Genomic DNA, 26,438 nt, shown 5'->3' with positions numbered 1-26,438 from the left:
TCCCCCGGCGACGGCTCTGGGGCCCACGTAGGTCTTCTATATAAGCAACCCCCCCCCCCCCCCCCCTGCACCTGGTGCCGCCCCCTCCATATCCCGCCCCCATATATGGGCATCTACGTCCTCCTACACCCCTGACCCCCCCTCCCCTACCCCCGTCCTCATCCGTTAGTCCGGCCTGTTGCCCCCTCAGCATACAAAACCCAACCCTAGAGAGAGAGAAACCTGGAAGCTAGTTCCCTCCCTCCTCCTCCTCCTCCTCCTCCTCCTCCTCCTCCTCCTGCTCCTCCTCCTCCCTGTTGGACCGCAGCCTCCCCCCCCCCCCCCTTATCTGCTTCTCCCACCTCACCCCCTCGTGTAGGGGGAGACTTCCCCCTTGCAGGGAGAACGCCGACAGGTGTAGAGACCATTCTGCTGCGTCGGTCACGCTGACAGCTCAACAACCAACGACGGTTGTCAGGGTGTTTGTTTGAAGTTTTTTATTTTTTGCGGGGGGGAAATGTCACTTTACTCGACTGGCAGTTGGGTTTGATGGCAAACATTCCCTGTTGCTGGTCTATTTTAAGGAATAGAGGTTTATTTGCCGCCGTTTCCTTCCCTCCTGCTTGACTGACTGCTTGAGTTCCCTGTGAATGGCGGAGCGACACGTTGCGTCTCCCAGCCTTGTTTCCCATCTACTCCGTCCTACTCTGACCTCTCTTTGTCCCACTGTTTCAACTCGCTGCAAAGACATGACACATGTCACCTGACCAGATCAAGGAAACACCATTAAAGTTCAAACCTAGCATCACATGACGTAGCAACGTGTCGATAGGCTACACACTAAGCCTCTGTGTTCAACTCACCGTTTATTGCATCCTTTTGGGCAGACATTTTCGCCGTCCCTGATTGGTTAGGATTCGAACCAATGAGAAATGGCCATTTCCACACCTATCAGCGAAATGCCAGACAATAGGATTCCGACTGCAGGAATGGTGTTGATGCGCGGTGAAAGGAGAGCTGACAAAGGGCTGTAAGCCCGGGCCGGGGGCGTGAGACAGCCAGCGAGGGGCGCGGGGACAGAGCCCAGACCGTTTCCTCCTTGCAGTGTTCGCAGTGCATGAATCAAAACGACATAGTCAACATTTCTGCTTTCACACTTCACACAATCGGGTTTTTCCTTTGGCAGAAGAGTAAAGATGAGTTATGTTTGAATATGAAGTACTTCAATCTCAAACGGTTTCTTCAAACTTCCTTTTTAATGAGTTTTTGACTCTATTAGTTCTAGGGCTTATCGGTCTATTATATATCGCTGTAGATCCAAATCATTCAATTGAATTGAGAAGATATATTTAGAATATTTGACAGTTACTTTGAACCAATCAGAGTACACCGGCTGATTCTATTGAATCGATTATCCGTGACTGGATGGTTAAGACTCTGCGAATCCAGTAAAGTTCACTTTGTTTATCATTCTGTATAACATGGAACACCATGGGACGTTTCACTCACTCCACGCTGATCCAAGATCTCTACTATTGGACGATTACTTCTAGTGACCTTTATCATTATTTGGCCAGAGAAAAACTGTACATTTCCTTCACGTTGACAGTTCTCAGTATGTCCCGTATGCGTTGCAAATCAAATGGTCAGGATACTTTCTACCAACTGTCAAAAAGAACTACAACAACTGGCTGATTGTAGGCCCCTCCCCTTTCTCTCTTTGATTGACAGTACGGTATGGTAAGTGGGAGTGGCTCCAAGGCTTCCTTCACCCCATTCGTCGATCCGAGGGTCTACGGAACCTCCCCCACCGATGACGACGATGAGAACTCTGCCTCAGGTATGTCTGTCCATCTGTCCATCATGTCTGTCTCTATATACACATCTATATCTCTCCATATATCTATGGCTGTGTATCTACTGGTAAGTCAGTCCATGTATCAATATCTATAGGAGTGTCTGTCTGTATCTCATAACTTGATCCATGACAAAATGTGTCATAATTATGAAGGCATTATTGTAGCAGGATTGTATTATCTTACATTATGTAAAAAATTAAATTACTTAGTTCAACTGAATTTCCCCCAAATTATTGCATTAACATGCCGCAAGTGTCCTTCAATGTATTTTAATGCTCTGCTTGGATGGTCCAAGTGTAGTTTGAAAAATGCACCCCCCTGCCGGCGACTTTCATTGGTTACTGCTGCAATTTTGTTGTGATACAAATCACTTTTGCTTGCAGGAGCAGATTCGAGCAGTTGTAACGATGGACTTCTGCTCGCTCATTAAAATGCTGAATGAACATAGCGTTCTATTTCATTTTATTTGTGAGGAAATTTTTCACAGGAAATTTTTCACCTAACCCTAACCCTTCACATTTGGGTTTACGAATGCACACATTTTGGGCATGTTCTCAGATTATGAAACACGGTTGTGCGAATATGTTTTGCACCAATTGCGCTGCAATGATTGTAGCAAAAGTATCAATTGCATAACTCTTTAAAGTTGTGATGCACAGGATAGGAATGGTGTACCTGTAACCCAGACTTGTGAACTCGTAGACCCTATTTTGTGTTTACAATGGTAGAAAAAATATTTACGACTTCAAATGTACTGTTACACATTTGTGACTTTAGAGTGCACATGCAAAATAATTATGACTTCAAATTTAAGTTACACATTTGTGACTTTAGTGTACGCATACAAAAACTGCAGTTACAGGTGCTAAAGACTTTTGCTACAATAATACCTTCATGCATAATGTAGTACCATAGAGAGGTGACCTTGCCATCGACTTGAGCCGATCAGAAGAGTTAGTGTTCCGGTCCTTGAAGGACTTCAAGAGGAGAGTCACCACTAGACCTTCCTACACGCTAGCCGGGAATAAACTGCAATTATTCTGAAAACACTCTTGAACAATCTCTTAAAATGGGTGACACAGCACTGAGGGACGTTATCGAGACATCTTTCATCTCGACAAAAGCTTTTAGTGCAGTCGATTGTTCTTCTTTTAGTTAAAATATACCGTCAATACTTTCTCGATAGCAGAATCAATCAATCAACATCAGCGGCAGCCATCTTTGTTGTTGTTGAAAATCCTCATCTGCACCGTCAATGTATTTATCCTTCCTCATGTGAGATAAATGGTTGTGATTGGGCAGTCTATCTCGTACCGGGAAGAAATCTTTTTGTAAGACAGACTTTATCTGCAGAGCAATGAATCATGAGCTTGCTGGATGCGTCTGGTTTCCAGGCTAACTACATGCAGTCCTAGTACTATAAGACTAATGTAAGAGTACCTAGTACTCTAAGACTACTGTAGATGTACTTAGTACTCTTAAGACTACTGTAAGAGTGCCTAGTACTGTGATACTACTGTAAGAGCACCTGGTACTCTAAGACTACTGCAAACGTACCTAGTACTGTGAGACTACTGTAAGAGTACCTGGTACTCTAAGACTAGTGTAGGAGTACCTGGTACAGTAAGACTACTGTGAGAGTACCTGGTACTCTAAGACTAGTGTAGGAGTACCTGGTACTGTAAGACTACTGTGAGAGTACCTGGTACTGTAATACTACTGTGAAAGTGCCTCTTACTGTAAGACTACTGTAAGAGTACCTGTTACTGTAAGACTAGTGTAAGAGTACCTGGTACTGTAAGATTAGTGTAAGAGTACCTGATACTGTAAGACTAGTGTAAGGGTAGCCAGTACTGTCTGAAGTGTATACCAACACCTATCGAAAAGCTCTTCGCGTCACCGTTCGATTGCTTCTGTCTGCAGCGCTGTTCGCCGATGAGCTCCTCCGGCAGGAGCAGGAGCAGGCCCGACTAAACGAGGCCAGAAAGATCTCGGTGGTCAACGTGAACCCCACCAACATCCGACCCCACAGCGACACCCCGGAGATCCGCAAGTACAAGAAGCGCTTCAACTCGGAGATCCTGTGCGCTGCGCTCTGGGGTGAGTCTGACCTAGATGATTGTTCTCCTTCTTATCGGGATTATCTTCATCTTGAACGGTGTTCACTCCCGTGTATCAGCAAAGTGGTTTCACAGTGCTCGGGGTGTTGTTAAAAATCAATTCCCGATTTGTGGATTCAAAGATGGTATTATAACGTGTGTGTTTGTTTGCGTCTGTGCATGCGTGGGTGCAAATGTGTGTGTGTGTGTGTGTGTGTGTGTGTGTGTGTGTGTGTGTGTGTGTGTGTGTGTGTGTGTGTGTGTGTGTGTGTGTGTGTGTGTGTGTGTGTGTGTGTATGCGTGCAAATGTGTGCTTGTGTGTGTTTGTGTGTATGGGTGTGCATATGTGTGCGTGCATGTGCGTATGTGTTTGTGTTTGCGTGCATGTTTTTGTATGTGTGCGTGCATGTGAATGTGTGTGTGCGTGTGTTTGTGTGCGTGCAGGCGTCAACCTGCTGGTGGGGACGGAGAACGGCCTCATGCTGCTGGACCGCAGCGGCCAGGGGAAGGTCTACAACCTCATCAACCGCCGGCGCTTCCAGCAGATGGACGTCCTGGAGGGCCTCAACGTGCTGGTCACCATCTCCGGTGGGCACGCCCTCTGACACGCCCTGACACGCCCACCTTCTGACACGCCGACCTTCAGACACGCCTACAATACACAACAGACAACATTACGAGACTAATATGGAACATAAGCTAAATTAGCGGATTCAACCTTTTCTCGGCTCTGACTTGGCCAATCTTTTGGGCATCAAACCAAGCACCCTCTGCCTATAGCGTTTGTTAGGAGAGGAAGAAGCCTGGGCTCATCTAAGTTTATTTTGCGTCACTTTTCTCTAGGGACAGGTACTGGATTCCATCCCCAGTGTCCATGGCAAGCCTGGGTGACAAACTTGTAGAGCAGGATGCCCTATCTCCCAGCTGGTCTTTAATGACGTGTGTCTGAAGGATTCAAACCGTTTCCTTATGAAGTCAGGTCAGTCCCTACTGGGATACGTCTCCATATCTGCAGGACCTCCAGGCTGTTTAAACCTCGTCCTTTAAGATTGCATGCAGCGACAGCTGAGTCCGGAAGGTCTTTCAAGCAGAGAATGAAAAGCGCCTGAACCAGGAAATTACAATGAACAATGTGTACCCGAACCACAACACAATGGCTCTATTCTCACTCTCCTGTCCTCCCTGAAAGGACACTTATCTTATCGCAGTATCGTGTTTTGTGAGGACATTCATTCCACAGTCTGCTTGTGAGTGCACTTGAGAACCAACATAATAAGCCCCTGAACCACTGAGCATTAATATCCATTCCAACCCCACTTCTAAAACCTGCTTCACTTCGTCTCCCTGCACAATCGGTGTCTCAAGTAGACCATACCGTAGAGAAATGAATTGTTCTACCGTAAACGGGACTATCCGTCTGCAGTGTCTCTCGCTTTGACCTTGTTAGCGTTTATTCGGTACATTTACATTCAGCAGACATTTTTCATCCGAAGGGACTTACAACGATCCACCAACACCAACGGCGGGGTCAACCAAGCATGGCGACAGCCAGCTCGTCGGGAGCAGTCAGGATGAGGTGTCTTGCTCAGGGACTGGTTGAAACACTAGCTAGGAGGAGCCGGGGATTGAACTAGCAACCTTCTGGTTATAAGTCAACCCTCTCCTGAGCAAAGACCAATCTTTTTTGATACTCATGTGGTTTAGAATGATTCTCCACCCTGGGGTCACGGGAGATTACTGACTAATATGCTATAGATATATATTTCTTTATTAAGTCGCCCCTGTATATACACACACCCTAATGCCTGTTTGTAGTCTCATGATTTCGTAGCTGCATGACTCGTAGCCTCTAGCAAACAGGTCCTACGTCCCTCTGTGTGGTGCAATGCGTTCAGTGGGCTGTGTGATGTCACAGGCGGAGGTGGATCAGGTTAAATCGATGGAAGTAGAGCGTAACAAAGTACGACAGCAATCCCCTAAACATCGTGTCACGGTCCAAAAGCTGTCGGGAACCACTGGCTCGTTTTATTGGCAAACATAAAGTATGGATGGGAGCATATAGGAGCCACAGCCAAAAGGAGGTGCATTTCTTTGTTTAAGCCTGCCTCTTAAATGTATCCATGACTTGCACTTTCTCTTCTACTCCTTTATTGTTCCGGTTGTGTTGTATTTTACTTGTTATGCACTGGCACTTAACGTACGCACTTATTGTGTGTTGTCAGCTTTGCACTTAAGAATAGTACTTTGTGTGTAGCATCATGTAGCATCTTCTCCTAGGGAATGGGTCAACATGGGGATTGTTAGTGCTTGGCACTTGGTTCTATGAACATCCTTACTGTACCGACAACGATATATTGTTGCTCTTTCTTCTGACGAATGTAGTTATTGTAAGTGGCTTTGGATAAAAGCGTCTGCTAAATGCCCACAATGTAAATGGAAATGGAAGCATTCTTGGCGTTGCGGTTTTGCACAAAAAGGAAATCTACCATTCCACACAGTCGGGTTGATTTAAACAGCGATTATATTCTCACATCCTGGAACAAAGGGGAGGATATTCATCTAACTTTACCATGTTCTTCTGCTTTTTCTGCTGCTGCCAGGTGTCTAACTGTACCATGTTCTTCTTCAGGTAAGAAGAACAAGCTGCGCGTGTACTACCTGTCCTGGCTTAGGAACCGGATCCTCCACAACGACCCTGAGGTGGAGAAGAAGCAGGGCTGGATCACCGTGGGGGAGCTGGAGGGCTGTGTGCACTACAAAGTCGGTACGTAGCTCACTGCCTATACGCCCGGAGCGAGAGACACCCACGACGACAGAGGGAGAGCGAGGGAGAGAGAGGAAGAGAGGGGGAGAGCGAGGGAGAGGGAGACCTACGACGACAGAGGGAGAGAGGGGGAGAGAGGGGGGGAGAGAGAGGGGGGGAGAGAGAGAGAGAGAGAGAGAGAGAGAGAGAGAGAGAGAGAGAGAGAGGGGGAGAGAGGGGGAGAGCGGGGGAGAGCGAGGGAGAGGGAGACCCACGACGACAGAGGGAGAGAGGGGGAGAGAGAGGGGGAGAGAGGGAGAGAGGGGGCGAGAGAGGGAGAGGGAGACCCACGACGACAGAGGGAGAGTGAGTGAGAGGGGGAGAGCGAGTGAGAGAGGGGGAGAGTGAGGGAGAGGGAGACCCACGACAGCAGAGGGAGAGAGAGAGAGAGAGAGATTATTGATCAATTGACCGATGATGTTGTTGGATTAAATTGATACATAAAAGTAAACTACCAGATGGAGGAGGGGGGGAAAGAGAATTTGATGTGGAGCATTTCTAGTGATCGTAACGATATGTTTTTCCAACATAACGCACTAATATTTTAATTAAACGGAGAGACCGCAGCCTGCCTCTGTGTGAAACGTGTTTGTTTCTTTGTCTCCCGGTGCAGTCAAGTACGAGAGGATCAAGTTCCTCGTGATCGCCCTGAAGAACGCGGTGGAGATCTACGCATGGGCCCCCAAACCCTACCACAAGTTCATGGCCTTCAAGGTGACACACACACACACACACACACACACACACACACACACACACACACACACACACACACACACACACACACACACACACACACACACACACACACACACACACACACACACACTCATCCACCACTTGAGCTGGTTTTGATTTGTTTTGTTCAGTCTTTTTTTTGTCGCCCCATTCATTCTTTTTATAGTTCATATTTCATTATGATGTGTAATTAAAAACCAAATTTCCCCCTTTGAATCAATTTCCTCTTTAGAGATTAATGAGGTAATTACTTTCTTACTCCATTTTGTATTGAAATGACAATCTAAATGTTCTCTGTACTCTCTCTCTCTCTCTCTCTCTCTCTCTCTCTCCCTCTCCCTCTCCCTCTCCCTCTCCCTCTCCCTCGCTCTCTCTCTCTCTCTCTCTCTCTCTCTCCCTCTCCCTCGCTCTCCCTCTCCCTCTCCCTCTCCCTCTCCCTCTCTCTCTCTCTCTCTCTCTCTCTCTCTCTCTCTCTCTCTCTCTCTCCCTCTCTCCCCCTCTCTCCCCCCCCTCCTCCCAGTCGTTCACTGAGTTGCAGCACCGCCCCCAGCTGGTTGACCTGACGGTGGAGGAGGGTCAGAGGTTAAAGGTCATCTACGGGTCCAGCGTGGGCTTCCATGTCATCGACGTGGACTCTGGCAACCCCTACGACATCTACATCCCCTCCCATGTAAGAGCCCCGAAGCCGTATGAACACATGAAGCACACTAGTACACTGATCAATATCGCTATGGGCCTCGATGTAAACACCTTAGTTTGCATTACTGCCGGTGTATTCATTCTTCATTCTTCATTCATTCATTCATTATGTGCGTTGCTCCAAATGGTCACCGTTGACCTTAATCTGATTATTCAACCTATATGCTAACTAAGGTGTGCATGTAAATATACTTAATGAATGAATGAATGAATGAATGAATGAATGAATGAATGAATGAATGAATGGATGGATGGATGGATGGATGGATGGATGGATAAATGAATCCATCCATCCAGTGTGTTTATATAAGGTGGAGTGCTTTTATATAAGGTGAAGAAGTGAGTAAGCGAGTGAGTGAATAAGCGAGCGAGTGAGTGTGTGAGCGAGTGAGTGTGTGAGCGAGTGACTCACGAGACAGCTGACCCCCCCCGCCCGCTTGAACACGCACCATTGGCTGCGCTCATGAGTCAGACGGGGAGACCCAGAGGCGGTTACCTCGGCAACCGCCTCGTCACTCTTCTGTCTGTCTCCTCTAGCAGCGGGAGAGTGTGGGCTAATCTTCATCACCATCATCATCCTCAGCCCTGTTGCCATGGAGACATGAGTGTGATGGGATTTGTGTGGGGGGACACTATTGTTGCAGCAGTTTCTCTCCTCATGTAAGGGGGGGAGGGGGGCATGGGGGGGGTGAAGGGGTGATTGGGTGAAGGGTGGGGGGGGGGAGAGAGACAGAGAGTGAAGAGACAGAGAGTGACAGAGAGAGAGAGAGAGAGAGAGAGAGAGAGAGAGAGAGAGAGAGAGAGAGAGAGAGAGAGAGACAGAGACAGAGAGACAGAGGAGAGAGAGTCCTGTATGGCCACCCCCTCCGGTCTTGGTAGACATGGCGCGGTCCTCCTCCTTCTCCTCCGCCCTCCCCTCCCCACCCCACCACCACCACCCAGCCCCCAACCTAGCTCCTGGCAAACAACTCCCTCCTGTGTGACCCCCCCCTCCCCCCCCCCCCCCCCCCTCCTCCCCCGGGCAGATCCAGAGCCAGGTGACCCCCCACGCCATCGTGGTGCTGCCCAAGACGGACGGCATGGAGATGCTGCTGTGCTACGAGGACGAGGGCGTCTACGTCAACACCTACGGCCGCATCACCAAGGACGTGGTGCTGCAGTGGGGCGAGATGCCCACCTCCGTCGGTACGTCCCCCCCCCTCCCATCCTCCCCCCCCCCTGTTGGCTCGCTTGACTCCGCCCCCCACCCGCGCGCCCCGGCCCACTGCGCACACACCGCACATAAACACCACACACACACACACCTCACTTTGACCTCTGACCTCCGTTTTCCAGAGATGTCGGTAGGTGGCCGGTTCCTTAGACACGCCTCCACCTGCTTGCAGTTTCACTTTCTCTTTCACTTACTGTTCTTCGCCTCCCTTCTTCCTCCCTCCTTTCCTCCCTACCCTCCCCCCCCTCGCCAGGGTTCTCTTCCTGAGCCGAGGCCAGAGTTGAACTCCTTCTCTTTCCATCCACTGCATGCATAAAGCCGTCAGTATATTTCAAACTAAAATGAAGCTAAATAGGAGGTAATCAGTTATGGCTTTGCGCTCGCCAGTGTCTCATTGATTTGATTATTAATTGTTAGTCCCTTTCCAGACTTTTTTATCCAAAACGTACAGTGAAGGTTGATGACCTGTCATTATGGCGCATTTTGGCGTCGTGCTCAGGCATGCCATCAGGTAGACAGGTGGCCAGGTAGACCCTACAGATACAAACCGTCAAGTCACAGAATCACCGCTCCGTCCTGTTTCAATTTCACACCATGTGAACGTTTTCAGTAGAAGTGTACCCTCTGTAGATTCAGCAGCACCTCGTGTTGTGTTGTGTTGTGTTGTGTTGTGTTGTGTTGCGCTCCCCCGGGATAATCCTCCTGAGATATTGCCGTTGATGCTACTGTTTTCAGTGCTTAGTGTGAAATATCACACGTACCAATTCTAACTCAGATCTCCCTCCTAGCCTCTGAGGCAGTCAGTAGTCTGTTTCCTCGTCTGACGTAACATAATGCACCACAGAAAACCTGAAATGAAGGAAAGACTTGCATGAGATACAATGGTCTAAGATGGCAAATGGTAGAATGCTTTCTAGCCAAGGCTTTAGTCCTAGGAACCACAGTTGGGATTTCATCCCTGTGTGGAATCCTTTCCCACGCAATCACCTCCACTGCTGGTTTGGTTATTGTTCCCGGTGTTGTTGCTGTAGCGATGCCATGGTTACTAGAGGAATACAGGAAGCAAACACTCAACTCGGCCAAAACCACAGGGTGGGGAAACTGAGTCTGGAGCTCTGTCTCACCAGGCATGGGACAAAATGTCCCACGCCCTCTCCTGGTCCACCAACACTTTATATTTATTATATTCTTTATTTAACCATGTTTAGTCTCATTGAGATTAAAATCTATTTTACAAGAGAGACCTGGCCAAGATGGACAGCAGTAACAGCCGTTCCATCATAAAACTCAAGACAAAATACAAGTTCAATACTAAGTGCAATATAATAATACATTTAGATCATTGACTAAAAACATTTGCAATTTCCAATGGGGTCCGACATCAAACTCTTTGCAACAGCTTTAAATTCACTGAGAGTAACTGGGTCTTGCAACTTGAGCTGCTTCTGTAGGTTACTATAGGAAGATGGTGCAAAAAGCTTAAAGGCCTTATTTGCTAGTTCTGTCCGCGCTTCAGCAACTGTCATAAGGACCATGTCCTGATGTTTGTTCAATCTGTGTCCTGATCGATACACTTCATGTGTTGTATATTGTTTCTTTTTAACTTATTATTTTGGGGGAGGGCCATGACCACTGGCCCCTGTTAGAACAAGTTTTAATGCCACAAGCATTTCCCGATCCCCACCCCCGCTCCAGACATCCACGTCGACATGGAAACTCTTTCCATCCAGACAGGTCAGGCCCCAGTCATGTCATTCAGCACGGTGGCGTCCATTTAATTCTATCCCGAGGGAAACTCTGTAAACGAGCCGTCCGAGGGCAGCGAATACAGTAGATAGTCGTCGTCCCCCCGTCCCCCCATGTATCACATGGGCTACAGATCCTCCACTTAAATGAGTCAGCCCTGCCGTGTCTGGCTTTAAATAGGACAATACAAAGCTAGCGCCAGGCAGAACGCATGAGCGGACACTACTGTAAATGTCAACCGTCAACTGAACGCAGAGTTCCTCAGCGTACGTCCCCTACCAGTCCATCAAAGAACACATCTGCAGACGATCGTTCTCCAGCCAATGTTATGGTCACAACAGTGATTGATTATATCCCAAGCGAAGCACCTCTCAAAAGCCGACCATTGCTCATAATCTTGACATTGACCTGCGATTGGTCGACCCCGACGACCCTGTGAAAACCAAGACGGGATTGATTGGTTGATTAGAAACTGCTGCAATGATTCCCTCCCAGGGGCGTGGCCCAAGGAGGTGTGAGGGGCGTGGCCCGTGATGTGATTGGTTCCGCTGTCACTATGCTACTGATCTCTCTCCTTTGCAATCCCTCCTCTGTGTGTGTGTGTGTGTGTGCGTGTGCGTTTTGCGTGTGTGTGTGCGTGCGCGTGTGTGTGTGTTTGCGTGTCTGTGTGTGCGTGTGCGTCACAGCCTACATCCACTCCAACCAGATCATGGGATGGGGAGAGAAGGCCATCGAGATCCGCTCCGTGGAGACGGGGCACCTCGACGGAGTTTTCATGCACAAGCGAGCTCAGCGACTAAAGTTCCTGTCGGAGAGGAACGACAAGGTGAGTGTGGAGCAGGTTTCTGTCTTCCTCAGGCTCTCGTTTTCCCCTTTCACTGTTTATTACTCTTACGCACACACCAAGCAGTGAGTGTGTTGAGGTGCGGGCCATTCAGGACAGGAGCAGGTAAGGGGAAGGTATCTCACTCAAGGATGCTTCACAGTTAAAGGGGTGATATTATGCCACCAGGTGGCTCTTCCTGTGTTTAATTGACATCAACTGTGAGTACCAACCAGATGTACGACGGAAGGATGAGCAACATTTGCTCCAGTACACTGGGTAGGCTGGTAGAATGATTTATCGAGTATGCTTCTATGTGGACACTTCCACTTGTGTTGTCACTAAAACACAGGAAAAGGCAGATTTAATAGTAATGGCTAATCACACTCACACTACCTGGTGGCATAATATCACCCCGTTAAGCAGTGTAAAAGGGGGATCAAACCCAGAACCTAGAAGCTGAAGGTCTGAAGGCACTACACTCATCCCCAAACAAAACGAAACAGAAGGATACATTTATACTGAAATGATCTAAAATAAGAAAAAAACGAAAATCTGTAAGGACCACTGTGTGCGTTTTGTACTCTGCGCTTTTAGTCATCTTTGACCTTCATCAGAGTGACATCCTCTTCATCAGCGTGTGTGGTGATGTCGCCCGCAGGTGTTCTTCGCTTCGGTCCGGTCCGGCGGCAGCAGCCAGGTGTTCTTCATGACGCTGAACAGGAGCTCCATGATGAACTGGTAACCCGTCTCGAGCCAGAGAGGAGAGCTGATGCAAGGGGACACGGAGCAGCCAACCCCAACCCCCCCCCCCCCAGAAAAAAAAGTTAAACGACTACCAGAGATGTTCAACCCTCTCCCCTGACACAACCCACTCCTACCCTAGCAAATTCAATGAATATACCCCCACCCTCCCCATCCCTGAAACCACGCCCTCCATCCATGGGGGAGGGGGGCGGCTACTCAACGTAAGGTACGGCTGCCCCCGCTGACTACCGGGACTCCGGGTCCTCTTCCTCTGGACCTTTTTGTACGGCGGATGCTGATTCATCTCGGATGTTCTCCCGGGTGTTTCTGGGTCGCCGGACACCGTTCAATGTCAACCGGAAAGCAGACTAACTACATGTTAAGTAGCCTTGTGGTTTGTTGCTCACCTTGAGCACGGAAGTAGTTTTCTCTGTAGCGTAGGTCCGAGATGGCGCGGTCGATGGTACTACTACCGCCCTGTGCTGTTTAAATCAGTGTATTGCTCTCTCTCTCGCTCTCTCTCCCTCTATGATTAAGCACAGGATAAAATAATCAACACACCGAATATGGGCATGGTCTGGCTAACATGGGTGGTCTCTCCGATTGGGTTTTCAAACGCAATCACATCTTCGTGTGACGGTTGGAATCAATATTGTTGTGGGGACAAACGTTCCGGTCGGCCCCGATTTAAAAAAGAAACGTCGCTGTTGTAGCGGGAGAACAGCAAAATTTTCATCCGTCGATGTCTGTCCGATTTTAATGCATTTCTATTCCCACTGTCGACAAATTAGATCTATGGGGAAAAGATGGCAAAATACAGAACAATTAACGTCAAGCAAGCTTCTCTTGCTTGGATCACAGATTAACAAACAAAACGATTGCTTAGTACATTACCATTATCAATGTAGTGCACCTTTCTTCCTTACTCACATTTACTTTGTTTTCTGCAAGTACACAGAGAATCCCATGCGCTCTTTGCGTCTGAAAAGTACAGGAGTTCCTTTTTCCAAAACTCCTCATTGTTGATTTAAGATGCTATTTCTTGCTGTAGGGACTTTGACATATCAAAAAAAAGAAAAGAAGCAAATCATACTTCTCTTAACGCAGATCCCAAGATCTTAACTCCAATTTTTTTTGGATCCATAGGTACACAAGTGATGCATCACAAAGCTTGAATTTTTAATAAAATCTTTTGTACCTTTTTTACCATTTTCTTTTTGAAATATCTAACATTAAATTCTACCGAGACAAGAGGATGGCATCACAAAAGACAGAGATAGAGTCACTTAGTCCTTATAACAGTGTAACCTGGAGAACAACAAAGTGTGTAGATATTGTAATGTTGCTCTCTCTTTCTCACACACACACACACACACACACACAGCCACACACACACACACACACGCACACGCATACACACACACACACACACACACACACACACACACACACACACACACACACACACACACACACACACACACACACCTAAACACACACAGAACTCAAACCAGAGCACCAGTTTTGCCAAAAAGAATTTGGCCCAGTTGCCAATCTGTGGCAGTTCCTCGCGCATCTCCCCCCAACCACTAAAAACTTCCACTTTCCTGTGTATATTGCACTTGTATAAATACACATTTATACTGTGAAGGACCCCAATCAACTGCGCAATCTGACACTGCAGATTATGTCAGAGTAGTTGTCGGGAAAGATCCAACATTCTCTTCCCTTCTACAGACTTGCGCAGATTGCTAAACTAAAACGTAGTTAAGGATCTGTTGTTTTGTCCTTAGTTACTGACATTCAGGCGTGATGTACATCGCCTGTGTGTGTTGTTCATGTCACTAAGTGGTTTAGCTCGATGCTAGTATGCTGGGTTGTCTAGTCGTCGAGTAGAATAAGGAGGAGCTTGGACCCGTGTGATGTAATTCTTTGCCCGACTAAGGGACAACGGTTCAACTGCCTAGACTGACAAATGGGAAAATCAAATGGGAGATAAAAATATCTTCCTAAAATGCCGACAGGCTGTTTTGAGGTTTGAATACAGATTTTGGATGTGGCAAAGAAACTGTTGAAAATCGCTAGCATGTCCTAGCTTAGCGCTTCAACGTTTGATTCTCTGACCTTTGTTGCAAGGCAATTCCATACTTAATTAGGCAACAAATAAATGTTTTAAACTGTAGTACTCGGACTGATAAAGATTTCCCCCAGTGGTGTTTCTAATGTCACGTTTTAACGATTTAAAATTATACATTGTTTCTAAAGGTTTTTTTTTTTAGTATGAAGAAAGGAACCAACTGGAATATATACAAAAGTCCAAAAAAACTACTTTACTTTACCCTACAACCCAGGCTTATATTATATTATTTGTGTTCATCATTTTAGAGTTTGGGAGGTAGTAGATTTACAATTTTAAATAAAGGCATAGCAACAATTCTGAACATGTTTGCACAAGGTACTCAACCAATGCGTACAAGAAAAGGTTCCATATTATTCCATACTTATTTACATTGGAATGTTTCAAGCAAGTACACTGAGTAAGCACGTACAATATGTTCTCAATGTCTTACCCGATGACTGTTTAGTACTAACTTTTTATTTTTGACACACATTTGAGAGTTTATTGTTAAACATTTCTGTTAAGTGAATCGAACCTAGTCCCTGGTTTCGTTGGCCTGTACCTCCATGCCCACAAGCGCATTGGTTCAGTGGGATGGTGGAAGCCGTTTATGGTGGACTAGATAATAGCGGATATCAGGCAGATGGAAAGAAGCACAGTTAAGTGTTTTACGGAGAAGGCAGGCAACGTTCTGGGACCACAGATTTAAATATATATATGTAAAGGCATTTTAGCTATATCAGCATTCATTTTACAGAAAGACAAAAAAATAATTCATGAGAAATCTTAGTTGTCTTTCTACAGCATAAAGAAAAAAATCTATAATAATTTCTAAAAACAAATGTAATGATGATGATAATGATGAAATAAATACAATGTTTTTATTGTGGTACTATTGGTATTCAGTTTTTTTTATGTACAAGACCGATGTGCGTGTGCGCGTGTGTGTGTGTTAACGTGATTATGCAGGGGTACGTCCCCATAAATATTTAGAAAACATGCATGTGTCCCCCCCCCCCCCCCTAATAAAAACATAAGAGCAGGGGACTTTTATTTTGAAAAATAGACTCACTCACCCTCTCTCACACAAACATAGACTATCTAATATTTATTTTTGACGTGAGTATATGCCATATGCACGTTTTAATTGATCGACCGAATCTTAAATATTGAAATCAATTAATCATTCCTGAGAGCCTAACTGCATTTTATCCAACATATTTTGAATTGCCATATAGTGCCTGAATTTTGTGTTATCCTTAACATAAATAAAGCAGAAATCTGCACATAAAATTGTACCAGAATGCAGGAATTGAAGTGTGTCTACACAACATGCTGCTGCTGCTGCTGAACCTAAGCTTCCTTCAACAGCGCCTTGGCCTTGCATTATAATCAGGTCCAGTCAGGTTCAACTGCCCCGGGCTATGGAGGAGAGGGGGGAGTCTCCAGGGAGCTATACTATAGCTCCCCTCAGGTACGGGGAGCTAACCTAGGTGCTGAAATGTTAAACACTGTCACTTATCGCGGTGGTGCTGAATTCCCCATGGCCATGTGTTTCTTAGGGGAAAAGGTTATTGCCAGAGAAAGAATAAACAGAATCGATATAATCAATAACCAAATAAGGAGAGCAGGCCACAGTTTTACTGTTACTAAGTAGGATCTGTAAGTAGGTTGCTGGCCATACTTTGCCTGACCAAAAAATGCCAACATATAACTGTTTTATGTGTATTTGCATTTATTGTAAATTGTCTGCTTAATTGGAGCACATTTTCTTATGTGGCCAGATTGTCACTAACAATTCCATAATGATTTCTTATGTACCTTGGACCGTCCTGCCCAATATTGGCAAGTTATCAAAGGTGTGACTCTACCTTATTTTTCAACTGTCAACAGGCAGGGTTGGGTTTTTTAAAAGTTCATCTTAACCTTTTAATTACCAATCCAGCCTGTCTGCCATGGAAAACATACCATGTCGTTTTGGTAAAGATTTTAACTATAATAGTTTAACTGAATATCTGTGTAAAAAGCACATTTTGATCTTAAATTTCATCAATAATCTCTCTTTCTTTTCTACGCTAGTATATTTAAAACCAAATCGGTTGCATGTTGTTCAAACCTGGCAACCCTTTCTGTTGATGTCTGACCGGAAGCTCAAAACGCCCCTTTCCGCCCCGCGGATGCTGCAGTAAAGTTGGTCGCGCCTGCGCTCTGTCCTCTTTTCTGGAAGGTAAGTGTGGCATGGCGCGTGTTTCCGTCTATGGGCATAGATCGAGAAGTTAACGCACTTTTAAAAGAGAAACACACGACACATTTCAACGAAAACGCGTCGCTAACCAAACCGCTCTCATTCGGGATAACGCGTCCGGAAAGAGTTTATTCGTGTGCTGCTATATCCCCGTAGATTTGAAGCGTTGGTCGGGGTGTGGATCCCGTGTTTTCGCTCCGTTTTCGCCCGTTCCTTGTTTTAATCGAGGCGGCGTGAGGCCTTCCGCGCTCGCGGACGAAGTTGCTCGTCATGCTCCCCGGGACTCGGGTCGGTAAACCCGCGCCGAGCCCCGGGCACAGACCCGGGTTTACCCACTGGTGGTAGATCGTCCCGTACGTAAACGCATCACAATGCTATGTAGCCGGTGGCTACATGGAGGCGTGCGGCGTCACGATATCAAGCGCCGTGATTAGGTCACTTTTCGCCTTTACGTTGCCCGAATTTGTAAAGCCGTTCCCGAGTCACCGGGCGTAACATCGGGCTTTCCGCCCGGCCCAATGTAAAGCCGTGTTTGTCAGGCTTGTGAATTATTCAGCGTGTATTGTGTGACAGCCACATGGGCCCCTGGAGGTCCCAGGGCGGGGACCTGGGGAGAGGTATTGGTGAGGCCCCTGTGGGTTGCTGGCCCCTCTCCTGATCAGGGCTATTTCCAGCCCAGTGGCCGGTCCACGTTTACTAACGGTGTAGCGAGGTGACGGGTCAAATAACGCATAAGGTCACAAACGACTACATGAGTTGTTTCGTGGCCGAGAGTCGGGGTCGTTTATGCATCATTGGCTCTTATGACGTGTTCGCTACGGACTGAGCCGCGCCGTATAGCCCAAACCAATCATCAGATGCACTTGTCGTGTGTCCACTGTAGAACAGATCCCTGGAAGTGACCTGTGCACTAAGATCTTTTACGGTGGACCCTACTGTTCTTCGTATGCGAACTGTTGACATTCTGCACATTCCCAGTCCCCCGTTATGTGTGTTAAAAGTAAGCAGATCCCTTAAGGGTCACGTCGAAGAGCTGATCTCAGGGATCGATGTTTAGGGAATAGTGCCAGTGAAGATCCTGCTGGCCTCAGTAAAACACACCCTTCTCTTACCCCCAGCGATTTATTGAAATGTTGCTACGCATTCAGTATTGTTAAACTGCCCGTTACCTGCCAGTAACTTCTGCCAGATCTCTTATCTGCGCCTCAGTCCTCTAGTCTGTGGGCATACGCAGTGGTGGGTAGACTCATGATCTAAACTTGATTGTTTGTGATCATTTCCGCTGCTGGTTGCAAAAGTCGTAAGCAATGTCCGCGGTGCCCTTAACACTAAATCTACTGCTTCATAGCGGTTGTGTGTTAACCGATGTGTGATATCACCTGCGATACGTCTATATCTTTTTACAGTCTATGCCCATGGTCGGGAAGGATCTCCTTATCTCAGCCAACACGTTCCTTTGTGTGTTCAGGCTGAAACAAATCATAAAATACACTGAATGACCATGTCGTGGTTAAATGTAACGTCTGTGTTTTACCCCATTGCCCTCCAGCCCCCTTGTCCAACGCACCATGGCAGAAATAGATAACTTCGATGCTGCTGATTCCGGCGCCTCCAACACCTTCCCCATCCAGTGCTCTGCCCTGCGCAAGAACGGCTACGTGGTCATGAAGGGACATCCCTGTAAGATCGTGGAGATGTCGACCTCCAAGACTGGCAAGCACGGACATGCCAAGGTACAGTGGATGGGGACTTTGACCTTTTTTTTTTGTGTGGGGGGGGGGGGGGGGTTGTGAAACACCCCTAAAGATGTAAATTCGCAATCCCGAACCAGTCAACATCTTTTATCAGTTTTCTGCTTATGAACTTGAAGTAATAGTTTGTTTTTCTAGTGCGGGCGAAGTCTAAAATTGTATTTGGTGGAAGTAAAATGGATAGATATCAACTTTAATAATCCCCTGGAGGGAAAAATCCTTTGTTACAACCGCCCGGCAGTATTGATGCAAACAAAAATAGACGCTAAAGTAAACGCTAGAGTAAAGTTAAACGGGGCAAACAAAACGGATGGTATATACAATATCAATTATAAAGTGGAAAAATGTAATCAATTATTACATTAATACTGTTTTATTTTTCCGTCACTTTGTGCCGTAGGTCAACCTGACCGGCATCGACATCTTCTCCAACAAGAAGTACGAGGACATGTGCCCCTCCACCCACAACGTTGACGTTCCCCACATCAAGAGGACAGAGTGGCAGGTGGGTTTGTGTTCCCCCGGACCCCTGGACCCAGGCGCTCTGCTGGGCTGTCGCAGAATCTACACGTTCAATTCAGGGCGTTTAGCAGACGCCTTTATCCAAAGCGACTTACAATAAGCACATTTGTGAGAAGAAAGAGAAACGACAATAGATACCGCTGTCGGTACAGTTGGGATGTTCGTGGAACAAACTGCCAAACACTAACAATTGGTAGGTTAACCCATTCTCTGTAAACACGGGTAAGATACTACACTATGCTAAGGGGTACTTTTAACATCTTGCAACATACATTATGTGAGTAAGACAGTGTTTTTAGGAGAGTAGGGGCGGTAAGGGGGGAGGCTTTTCAGAGTCCAGGTGAACTCTGAACAACTGAGTCTTGAGTCTCTTGTTCAGGGTCCAGGTGAACTGAACAACTGAGTCTTGAGTCTCTTGTTCAGGGTCCAGGTGAACTGAACAACTGAGTCTCGAGTCTCTTGTTCAGAGTCCAGGTGAACTGAACTGAGTCTTGAGTCTCTTGTTCAGAGTCCAGGTGAACTGAACAACTGAGTCTTGAGTCTCTTGTTCAGGGTCCAGGTGAACTGAACGACTGAGTCTTGAGTCTCTTGTTCAGGGTCCAGGTGAACTGAACGACTGAGTCTTGAGTCTCTTGTTCAGGGTCCAGGTGAACTGAACGACTGAGTCTTGAGTCTCTTGTTCAGGGTCCAGGTGAACTGAACGACTGAGTCTTGAGTCTCTTGTGGAAGCTGGATCTTCTAGGAGCAGACATCTCGGACCCCAGCCCAGACACTAGCCCCTTAAAGGGGCGGTGGTGCCCCGTTTCCTTTCGCGTTGTGGATAGATCCTACTGTAGAGGAACTCATTTTGCGCAGGTGGAATAAGCCATTAAGAAGGTGTTATTTGTCTATTTCTACAGTTGACATTCTTTGCGGTGTTGATATGAAACATGTGGGATTTGATTCACAGTCCCCTCTTTTCATTTTGCTATTGGAAGTTTTTCTATGTAATAAAATAGTTGGAATTAAAACATTTTAACAGAATGTAAAGACTACCATTACATAAATGTGTTGATCCAAATGCAGGAAAATCTCCTCTATTTATAGCACAGACTGTTAAATATCAGGACTGTACCGCACAGATTGGGACACTTTGCCACCTTAATAAAAAAAGGCTTAACTAAAACACTGGCTCAATAATGAGCATCTTATCACGAAATGGGCCTGTGATGATCTGCTTTAGCACATCAGCACAAGCCTCTTAATCCATGGCCTCTTAAACCTGAAGGCGCTTTGAAGCTCCATCCTTAAGGAGGGGCTTAAGATGCTGTCGATGTGGACTGGTATTTGCATTAATACTACTTTATGGATGAAGGCTAGAACTGTAACGAAACTGGTTGGATTAGCTGCCACTGTAACGGGGGTCTACCTGACTCGGACCGCAGGTGACTTTCACCATCGCAAAAACACTCGGTTCTGAAAAACTGATGCTAGAACTTAGAACGCGGGTACTGGCATTGGCTGCTGATCTAAGGTGAGCCGTTTCCCTCCTCAGTTGCTGAACATCACCGACGGCTTCATGTCCCTGATGTTCGAGAACGGAGACCTGCGGGAGGACCTGCGTCTGCCAGAGGGTGACCTGGGCAAGGAGATCCAGGCCAAGTTTGAAAACAGTGATGATTTCTTGGTGAGTTGTGCTGCATTTCGTTTGGGTCCTGTCGGTTGTGCTCTCAACCAGAGCTCCACAGAACTCGACCGGAAAGCGTGTTTTTCGGCTTAAAGGAAAAATCCGGTGTAAAAAAGGACTTGTGATATGTTTGGTATGATGACGGGTTGGAATGTTCGTTTTGGAGCAAAAAAAGAGCACATATAGACCCAGTCTTCAGTTGGCTGTTTTTCTACCAAACACTATAAACTTGGAACGATAGGGGCATGTGTTATGGTAAAAACTAAATCGCTATTTTAAACTACTTAAAAGGCTAGAAGTAGCCCGACACTTCTTTGGTAGTATAGTAAGGGTTTTAACATATAAAACGAGGCATTTATACATTTGTAAGTGTACTGGTTGTTTATTAAAAAGGACATTTTATACACCATCAGTGGTTCACCCGTCGACGCCATCTTGTTTTTAAGACTCGATACGTAGATTGACGAACACGGAGCTTGCGTGCTGTTGACGGATGTCACAATCTCTGTGTTCGTCAATCTACTTATCGAGTCTTTAAAACAAGATGGTGTTGACGGGTGAACTACTGATGGTATTGTGTGTATAAAATGTCCTTTTTAATAAACAATCTGTACAAACGAACATTCCAACTCATTATCATTCTAAACGTATCCCAGATCCATTTGACAACGGGTTTCTCCTATAAATATCCAGTTACTTGTCAAGCAAACATTAAACAAATAATCCTTACCAAGATGTAAGTGTTTATGTATTTTGGTAAAGTTTGGCAGCAGGGCAAATTATTAAATGGTCTACCATGGCGATGTTTGATTAGAAGAGACTTTAATAAATCAAATGCGTCTTAGGTTTGTGGTAGTCCAGTAGTCACATTTGAAATGGTCCCCGTGAAGATCGATGTTCTTGGTCTTATTTAGAAATGTTCTTTATCAGGAAGCCATTTGTAATTGGATCGTTTCCCCCCCCCCCCCCCAGGTCACCGTTCTCAGCGCCATGGGTGAGGAGTGTGCCGTCTCCGTTAAAGCCCTGTCCAGTAAATAAGAAGTCACGACGTCTTTGCTGTCCTGGTCGACAAGTCCCACCCACATCTAGTCTCCTGCATTCTCATAGGTCATTAGGTCATCAAAGTACCCACCTTCGGACAGTCTCTCAACCTCACTCGTCCGTTATAATTGCTCATTTCTTTAAGGGTTATCTTTTTTTTTTTTCCTCCCCATGTATTACTGCAGCCGTCCCGGGCGGACCCAGCTGACCGCCCGGGTTTTGTTTAATACGTACTCCTTCATAAAGTGTCTTGGAAAACCATTTTCATCGGTCGCTCCTCGCTGTTTGTCATGACCTTCTGAAACTTCGGTCTCACCCCTCGCGTCCCCGGACGTCTCGGTGACGACAGGAACCGGCTTTTAGTTTTTATATATATATATACTATACATGTTTTATATATATATTCAAATGTAGCGGGTGGTGTCTTGCCTTTTCGTTGGGGTTGGAGGGGGGGCGACAGCTCGCCTGCTTAGGAAGAGACGACACTGGTGAGGAGAAGAGCCCGAGTACATGAATGAAACCTGAGGTCCCCCCTTCCAGCCTGCCACCCCTCTGCTTCGCAGCATGGCCCAACACCCTCTCTCCCGAGGGTTCTGCTCTCGACGAAGAACCACCTAACACCGGGACGGCCAACCACTGGCACTAAACCGGCCCTCCAGGGTCATCCAAGCTTTCCAAAGCGCTGAAAAAAAACTAACAAAACAAAACGTACTTCCTGACAAAACAGAAACAAGCTTCAGTGATTTTTTTTTTTTTAATTCTGTCAGACCTCCCCACTCTGGTCGGTCAGTGTTTTTGCAGGGGCCTGTGAACTTACCTCTTGGCTACCGGGTGTTGACCTCGGCCTGTCCTTGTCACCCCCCCCCCCTCGGCCCAACACACTACGGGTCTTCGGTGCGAATGTTCCTCTGGGATGGTGTGGGGAGGGGGGTCTGAGTGCATGAGGGTCACAATCAGGGAGTCGGGACAGTGGGGGAGGGGGGGTGGTGGTGTGTGTGTTGAGTTGCAAACTTATTTTGTTCACTCGAGGCCTTTGTCAGCTCACAGGAAATGGCAAACAATTAAATGGATGAAGAAAAATAAATGCTTTGGAGTGTCTTTTTTTTTCACAAAAAGAAAAATGTATAACTGTTACTCGACCTGAATTAGTTAATATAAAGGTACACACAAGGGCCCTTTCGCTTGACATGTTTATATTACCAGAAGGCCCATGTTTAGGATTCTGCGAGTTAAACATAGATACACTCCAATTTTAACAAAAGCTAACGTGTATTATAAGCATATGAAATGCACATTAAAGCATGCATGCAGATTTAGCTAACCTCTTCTCGTATGTGTACTACTGGAATAACCTGGATTGCCTGCTGACAAGCCTGGATTACTCGAGGGACCAACGCTGGCTCATTTCAAGGCCTTTTGAATCGTAGGCCCCTAATGAGTTGTTGGGACACATGAACAGGGTGTGTGCACATTCCTGCAGCCCAGTCACTGGCGCTAGGTCGAAGGCCAAATTCTGACGCATCGTTTGACTAGATGCGACTACTGTAATTTGCCTATGTCTTAAAGCTAATGTGTTTCACTGCATCAGGCGCCACAGACCCATTGCTTTATTTGATAAATGGGAGCTTGATAAAGTCTTGATTAATATACATTAAAAGAGTGATTACCACTCTTTTAGAAAGGATTACCACTAAGTCGATTTCATCACTGAGGAAAAGCGGCGTCTTGTCATGCTAAAGTTAAATGAAATTAAACTAATGAAACCACGTTGCATCAATCATGCATGGCACTACCGTCATCCACGGCTTCCGCATTCGTCGAGGCACGTTCCGGTGACGTATGTCCTCTTAGGTGAAACTTCCGGTTCCGTCGCTCTCTTCCCCGTCGCCCAGCCCTCGACATGGCACCGGTATGTACCACGAGTCTCTAAAATTGTGTTTTCTTGAGGGAAAAACACAATTTACCGTCACGTCTGATTGATATCCAAGCAACGATCAAATGTGTCGACTTTTCCCTTCGACTACGCAATGTTTTAGTCGGTAGATTTAACTCGACATCGACACGTGTCCCTAGTATGTGAACCCTATATGGTCCCCTAGCTAATGTGGCTAGCCCTAAGTCCCGGGTTATTTTGACATTGTCATGTTTAACAAACTGTCCCATATAAATTATTTTCCTGAATGCTCTTTGATTAACTTAGAAATAATTGCTATATTAAGTCAAAGGAACGCTTTGTAGGCTATGTAGATGCTACATTTAATAACGTTATGTGATTTTGTTTTTTATGACATTAACGTTTTTATTTTTTAATTGCTAAATATTGTTGTCAAATCAGTTAAAATACAGAGTTCATTTATTTTTCGTATGCGTAGCATTGGCAATTGAGTGATCTGCAGTCTCCTCGGTTCGTTTTATTTGTGATTAGAAATTAGGCTTTTGTGTGTGACGATGCTGATGCTAAATTTTAAACATAATCCTTAACTCTTAGTTGAACAGCTAAATATGTCCATATGTGCAGCGGTCACCAGCCGGTCTCATTCACGTGTTCATGTTACAGATCATCAAGCCCAAGAAGCATCTCTTCCTGAAGAAGTCCAAAAAAGGAGCTTCCTGGAAGTTTACGTTGGACCTCACCCACCCGGTGGAAGACGGCATCCTGGACTCGGCCAACTTTGTACGTGTCTAAAACAAGCCCCCGAAAAAGCACAACACTAACATACAAAACGAACCACACAAAATATAATGATGTATACAAGTGTTGTGTGACGTGTCTAACACTGTTCATGGACTAGGGTGACCTTCCCTAGCCGACCACAAAAAACTAGGGTTACCTTCCCTAGTGTGTCATTATGCTCTGTCCAATAGGAGACCTTCCTCAAAGAGAGGATCAAGGTCAACGGGAAGACCGGTAACCTTGGCACCGCCGTCCAGGTCGGCCGCATGAAGAACAAGATCAACGTCGCGTCGGACAAGCAGTTCTCCAAGAGGTGAGGTCTAGGGGTCCGGGGAAGATCCAGAGGTCGAGGAAAGGCTTCCTGATGAGATGTTATGCCACCAGGTGTGAGTGGGGTAGCCAATACAAGCAGTTTGAAGGATCTGCCCCCTCTTCTGTTTTGGTGACGTCACTAGTGGGCCTGTCCACGTAGATGTACACTGAAATAGATAAGCAACATGTGCTACGGTCCACTGGGAAGGCTGGCAGAATGATCTATCCAGCGTACATTTAGCTGGACAGGGCCACTTGTGTTGTCACTAAAACACTGGAAAGGGCAGATTTCTTCTAAAGGCTAATCACACAAACACACCCGCTGGCATAGCATCACCCCTTAACCATTTGATATGTGAGATGTTTTGCAACATCAGGGATGCATCAATGACAGATTACACCCCTGATGTAAACTATTAGGAAATGATAGTTTTTGTGGAGAATAGTAGTGCCACAGGCATCTTATTCACTGTCAATTGCTAGTCCATATTGAAGTATATACTCAAGTCTATTAATGGACGACAAAGCAACTGATCGTAACCATTGCCATCCTCCTCTTCCTCATCATCTGCTAGATACCTGAAGTACCTCACCAAGAAGTACCTGAAGAAGAACAACCTGCGTGATTGGCTGAGGGTGGTGGCGTCGGACAAGGAGACGTACGAGCTGCGCTACTTCCAGATCAGCCAGGAGGACGACGAGTCGGAGGCTGACGAGTAGGGCCCCGTCCCTGGGTGGCTTCAGCCCCTGTGGGGCCCCCATCCGTCCAGCCAGGTCTCACACCACCTGCTGACCACAGAGACTGACGGTGTTCTGGAGGGAGGCTTGGGAACGGCGGTTCTGGGGGTCGAAGTGAACTTTATTCCCCCAAATAAAGGCCGGAAAAAAACCCTCTGTTGTACAGCGTTTTGTTTCAGCGCAACGATGTTCGTTTAACCCTAAAATCTGTTACATTTATAAAGGCCCTTCTTGATACCGAATCAGCTAAGTTTTGGCAGCAGTTTCTTAGACCTTTTAGGAACCATGTTAAGTTGGAGGTCGAAAATAATGTGTAAATTGGAAATTATTACCTGCGTTAATTTTACCTACAACACCTACTTGATTTATTGACTCTTGTCAATGTGTCTTGCTGTAAAATGCATGCATTACAATAAATAAGAATCTTGGAAAATGGCAGAGGCAGCTTGTTGTAAATGGCATGTACGTTTTGAGTTTGGGAAGAGAACCAATCCTTGTTTTGAATTGGGCCATTCCCAAGATCCCGACGTACTGCCCTGGACGTCCAGTAGATGGCGCTAATAGGCGTTCGAAGGTGAGCCTTCTTGCCCTATTCTATCAATGTAATGAAAAGTTAATGCTCACAAGCTGCATGCAGAGGTCATGCAGAAGCGAGTCTGGTAGT

General features: G+C 46.3%; 3 protein-coding genes across 3 annotated transcripts in view; all 3 read left to right on the top strand.

Moving 5' to 3' along the window:
- The window catches only part of tnikb (TRAF2 and NCK interacting kinase b), a 29,065-nt gene extending 13,348 nt beyond the window's left edge, over window positions 1–15,717 (top strand). Inside the window, exons 5-14 of the mRNA XM_030349236.1 lie at window positions 1–27; window positions 1,711–1,819; window positions 3,762–3,938; window positions 4,382–4,525; window positions 6,567–6,701; window positions 7,354–7,454; window positions 7,999–8,148; window positions 9,203–9,362; window positions 11,823–11,962; window positions 12,621–15,717. The exon at window positions 1–27 is cut by the window's left edge and continues 120 nt beyond it. Of these exons, the coding sequence (XP_030205096.1) occupies window positions 1–27; window positions 1,711–1,819; window positions 3,762–3,938; window positions 4,382–4,525; window positions 6,567–6,701; window positions 7,354–7,454; window positions 7,999–8,148; window positions 9,203–9,362; window positions 11,823–11,962; window positions 12,621–12,704 (1,227 nt within the window). The 3' untranslated portion in view covers window positions 12,705–15,717. The remainder of the gene's footprint in view (window positions 28–1,710; window positions 1,820–3,761; window positions 3,939–4,381; window positions 4,526–6,566; window positions 6,702–7,353; window positions 7,455–7,998; window positions 8,149–9,202; window positions 9,363–11,822; window positions 11,963–12,620) is intronic.
- A 1,290-nt stretch (window positions 15,718–17,007) lies between these two features.
- On the top strand, window positions 17,008–23,134 carry eif5a (eukaryotic translation initiation factor 5A). The gene is made up of 5 exons (XM_030349222.1): window positions 17,008–17,052; window positions 18,620–18,803; window positions 19,222–19,326; window positions 20,878–21,009; window positions 21,982–23,134. The coding sequence occupies exons 2-5, from the start codon at window positions 18,639–18,641 to the stop codon at window positions 22,045–22,047; spliced, it is 468 nt and encodes a 155-aa protein (XP_030205082.1). The 5' UTR covers window positions 17,008–17,052; window positions 18,620–18,638; the 3' UTR covers window positions 22,048–23,134.
- A 719-nt stretch (window positions 23,135–23,853) lies between these two features.
- Window positions 23,854–25,927, top strand: rpl22l1 (ribosomal protein L22-like 1). The gene is made up of 4 exons (XM_030349223.1): window positions 23,854–23,959; window positions 24,608–24,724; window positions 24,916–25,037; window positions 25,612–25,927. Exons 1-4 carry the CDS (start codon window positions 23,951–23,953, stop codon window positions 25,754–25,756), a joined length of 393 nt encoding a protein of 130 aa, XP_030205083.1. The 5' UTR covers window positions 23,854–23,950; the 3' UTR covers window positions 25,757–25,927.
- Window positions 25,928–26,438: the final 511 nt, after the last annotated feature.

The sequence above is a fragment of the Gadus morhua genome, chromosome 23 (genome assembly GCF_902167405.1).
Source record: "Gadus morhua chromosome 23, gadMor3.0, whole genome shotgun sequence".
NCBI lineage: Eukaryota > Metazoa > Chordata > Actinopteri > Gadiformes > Gadidae > Gadus > Gadus morhua.
This window is presented reverse-complemented; position numbering and strand designations above follow the sequence as displayed.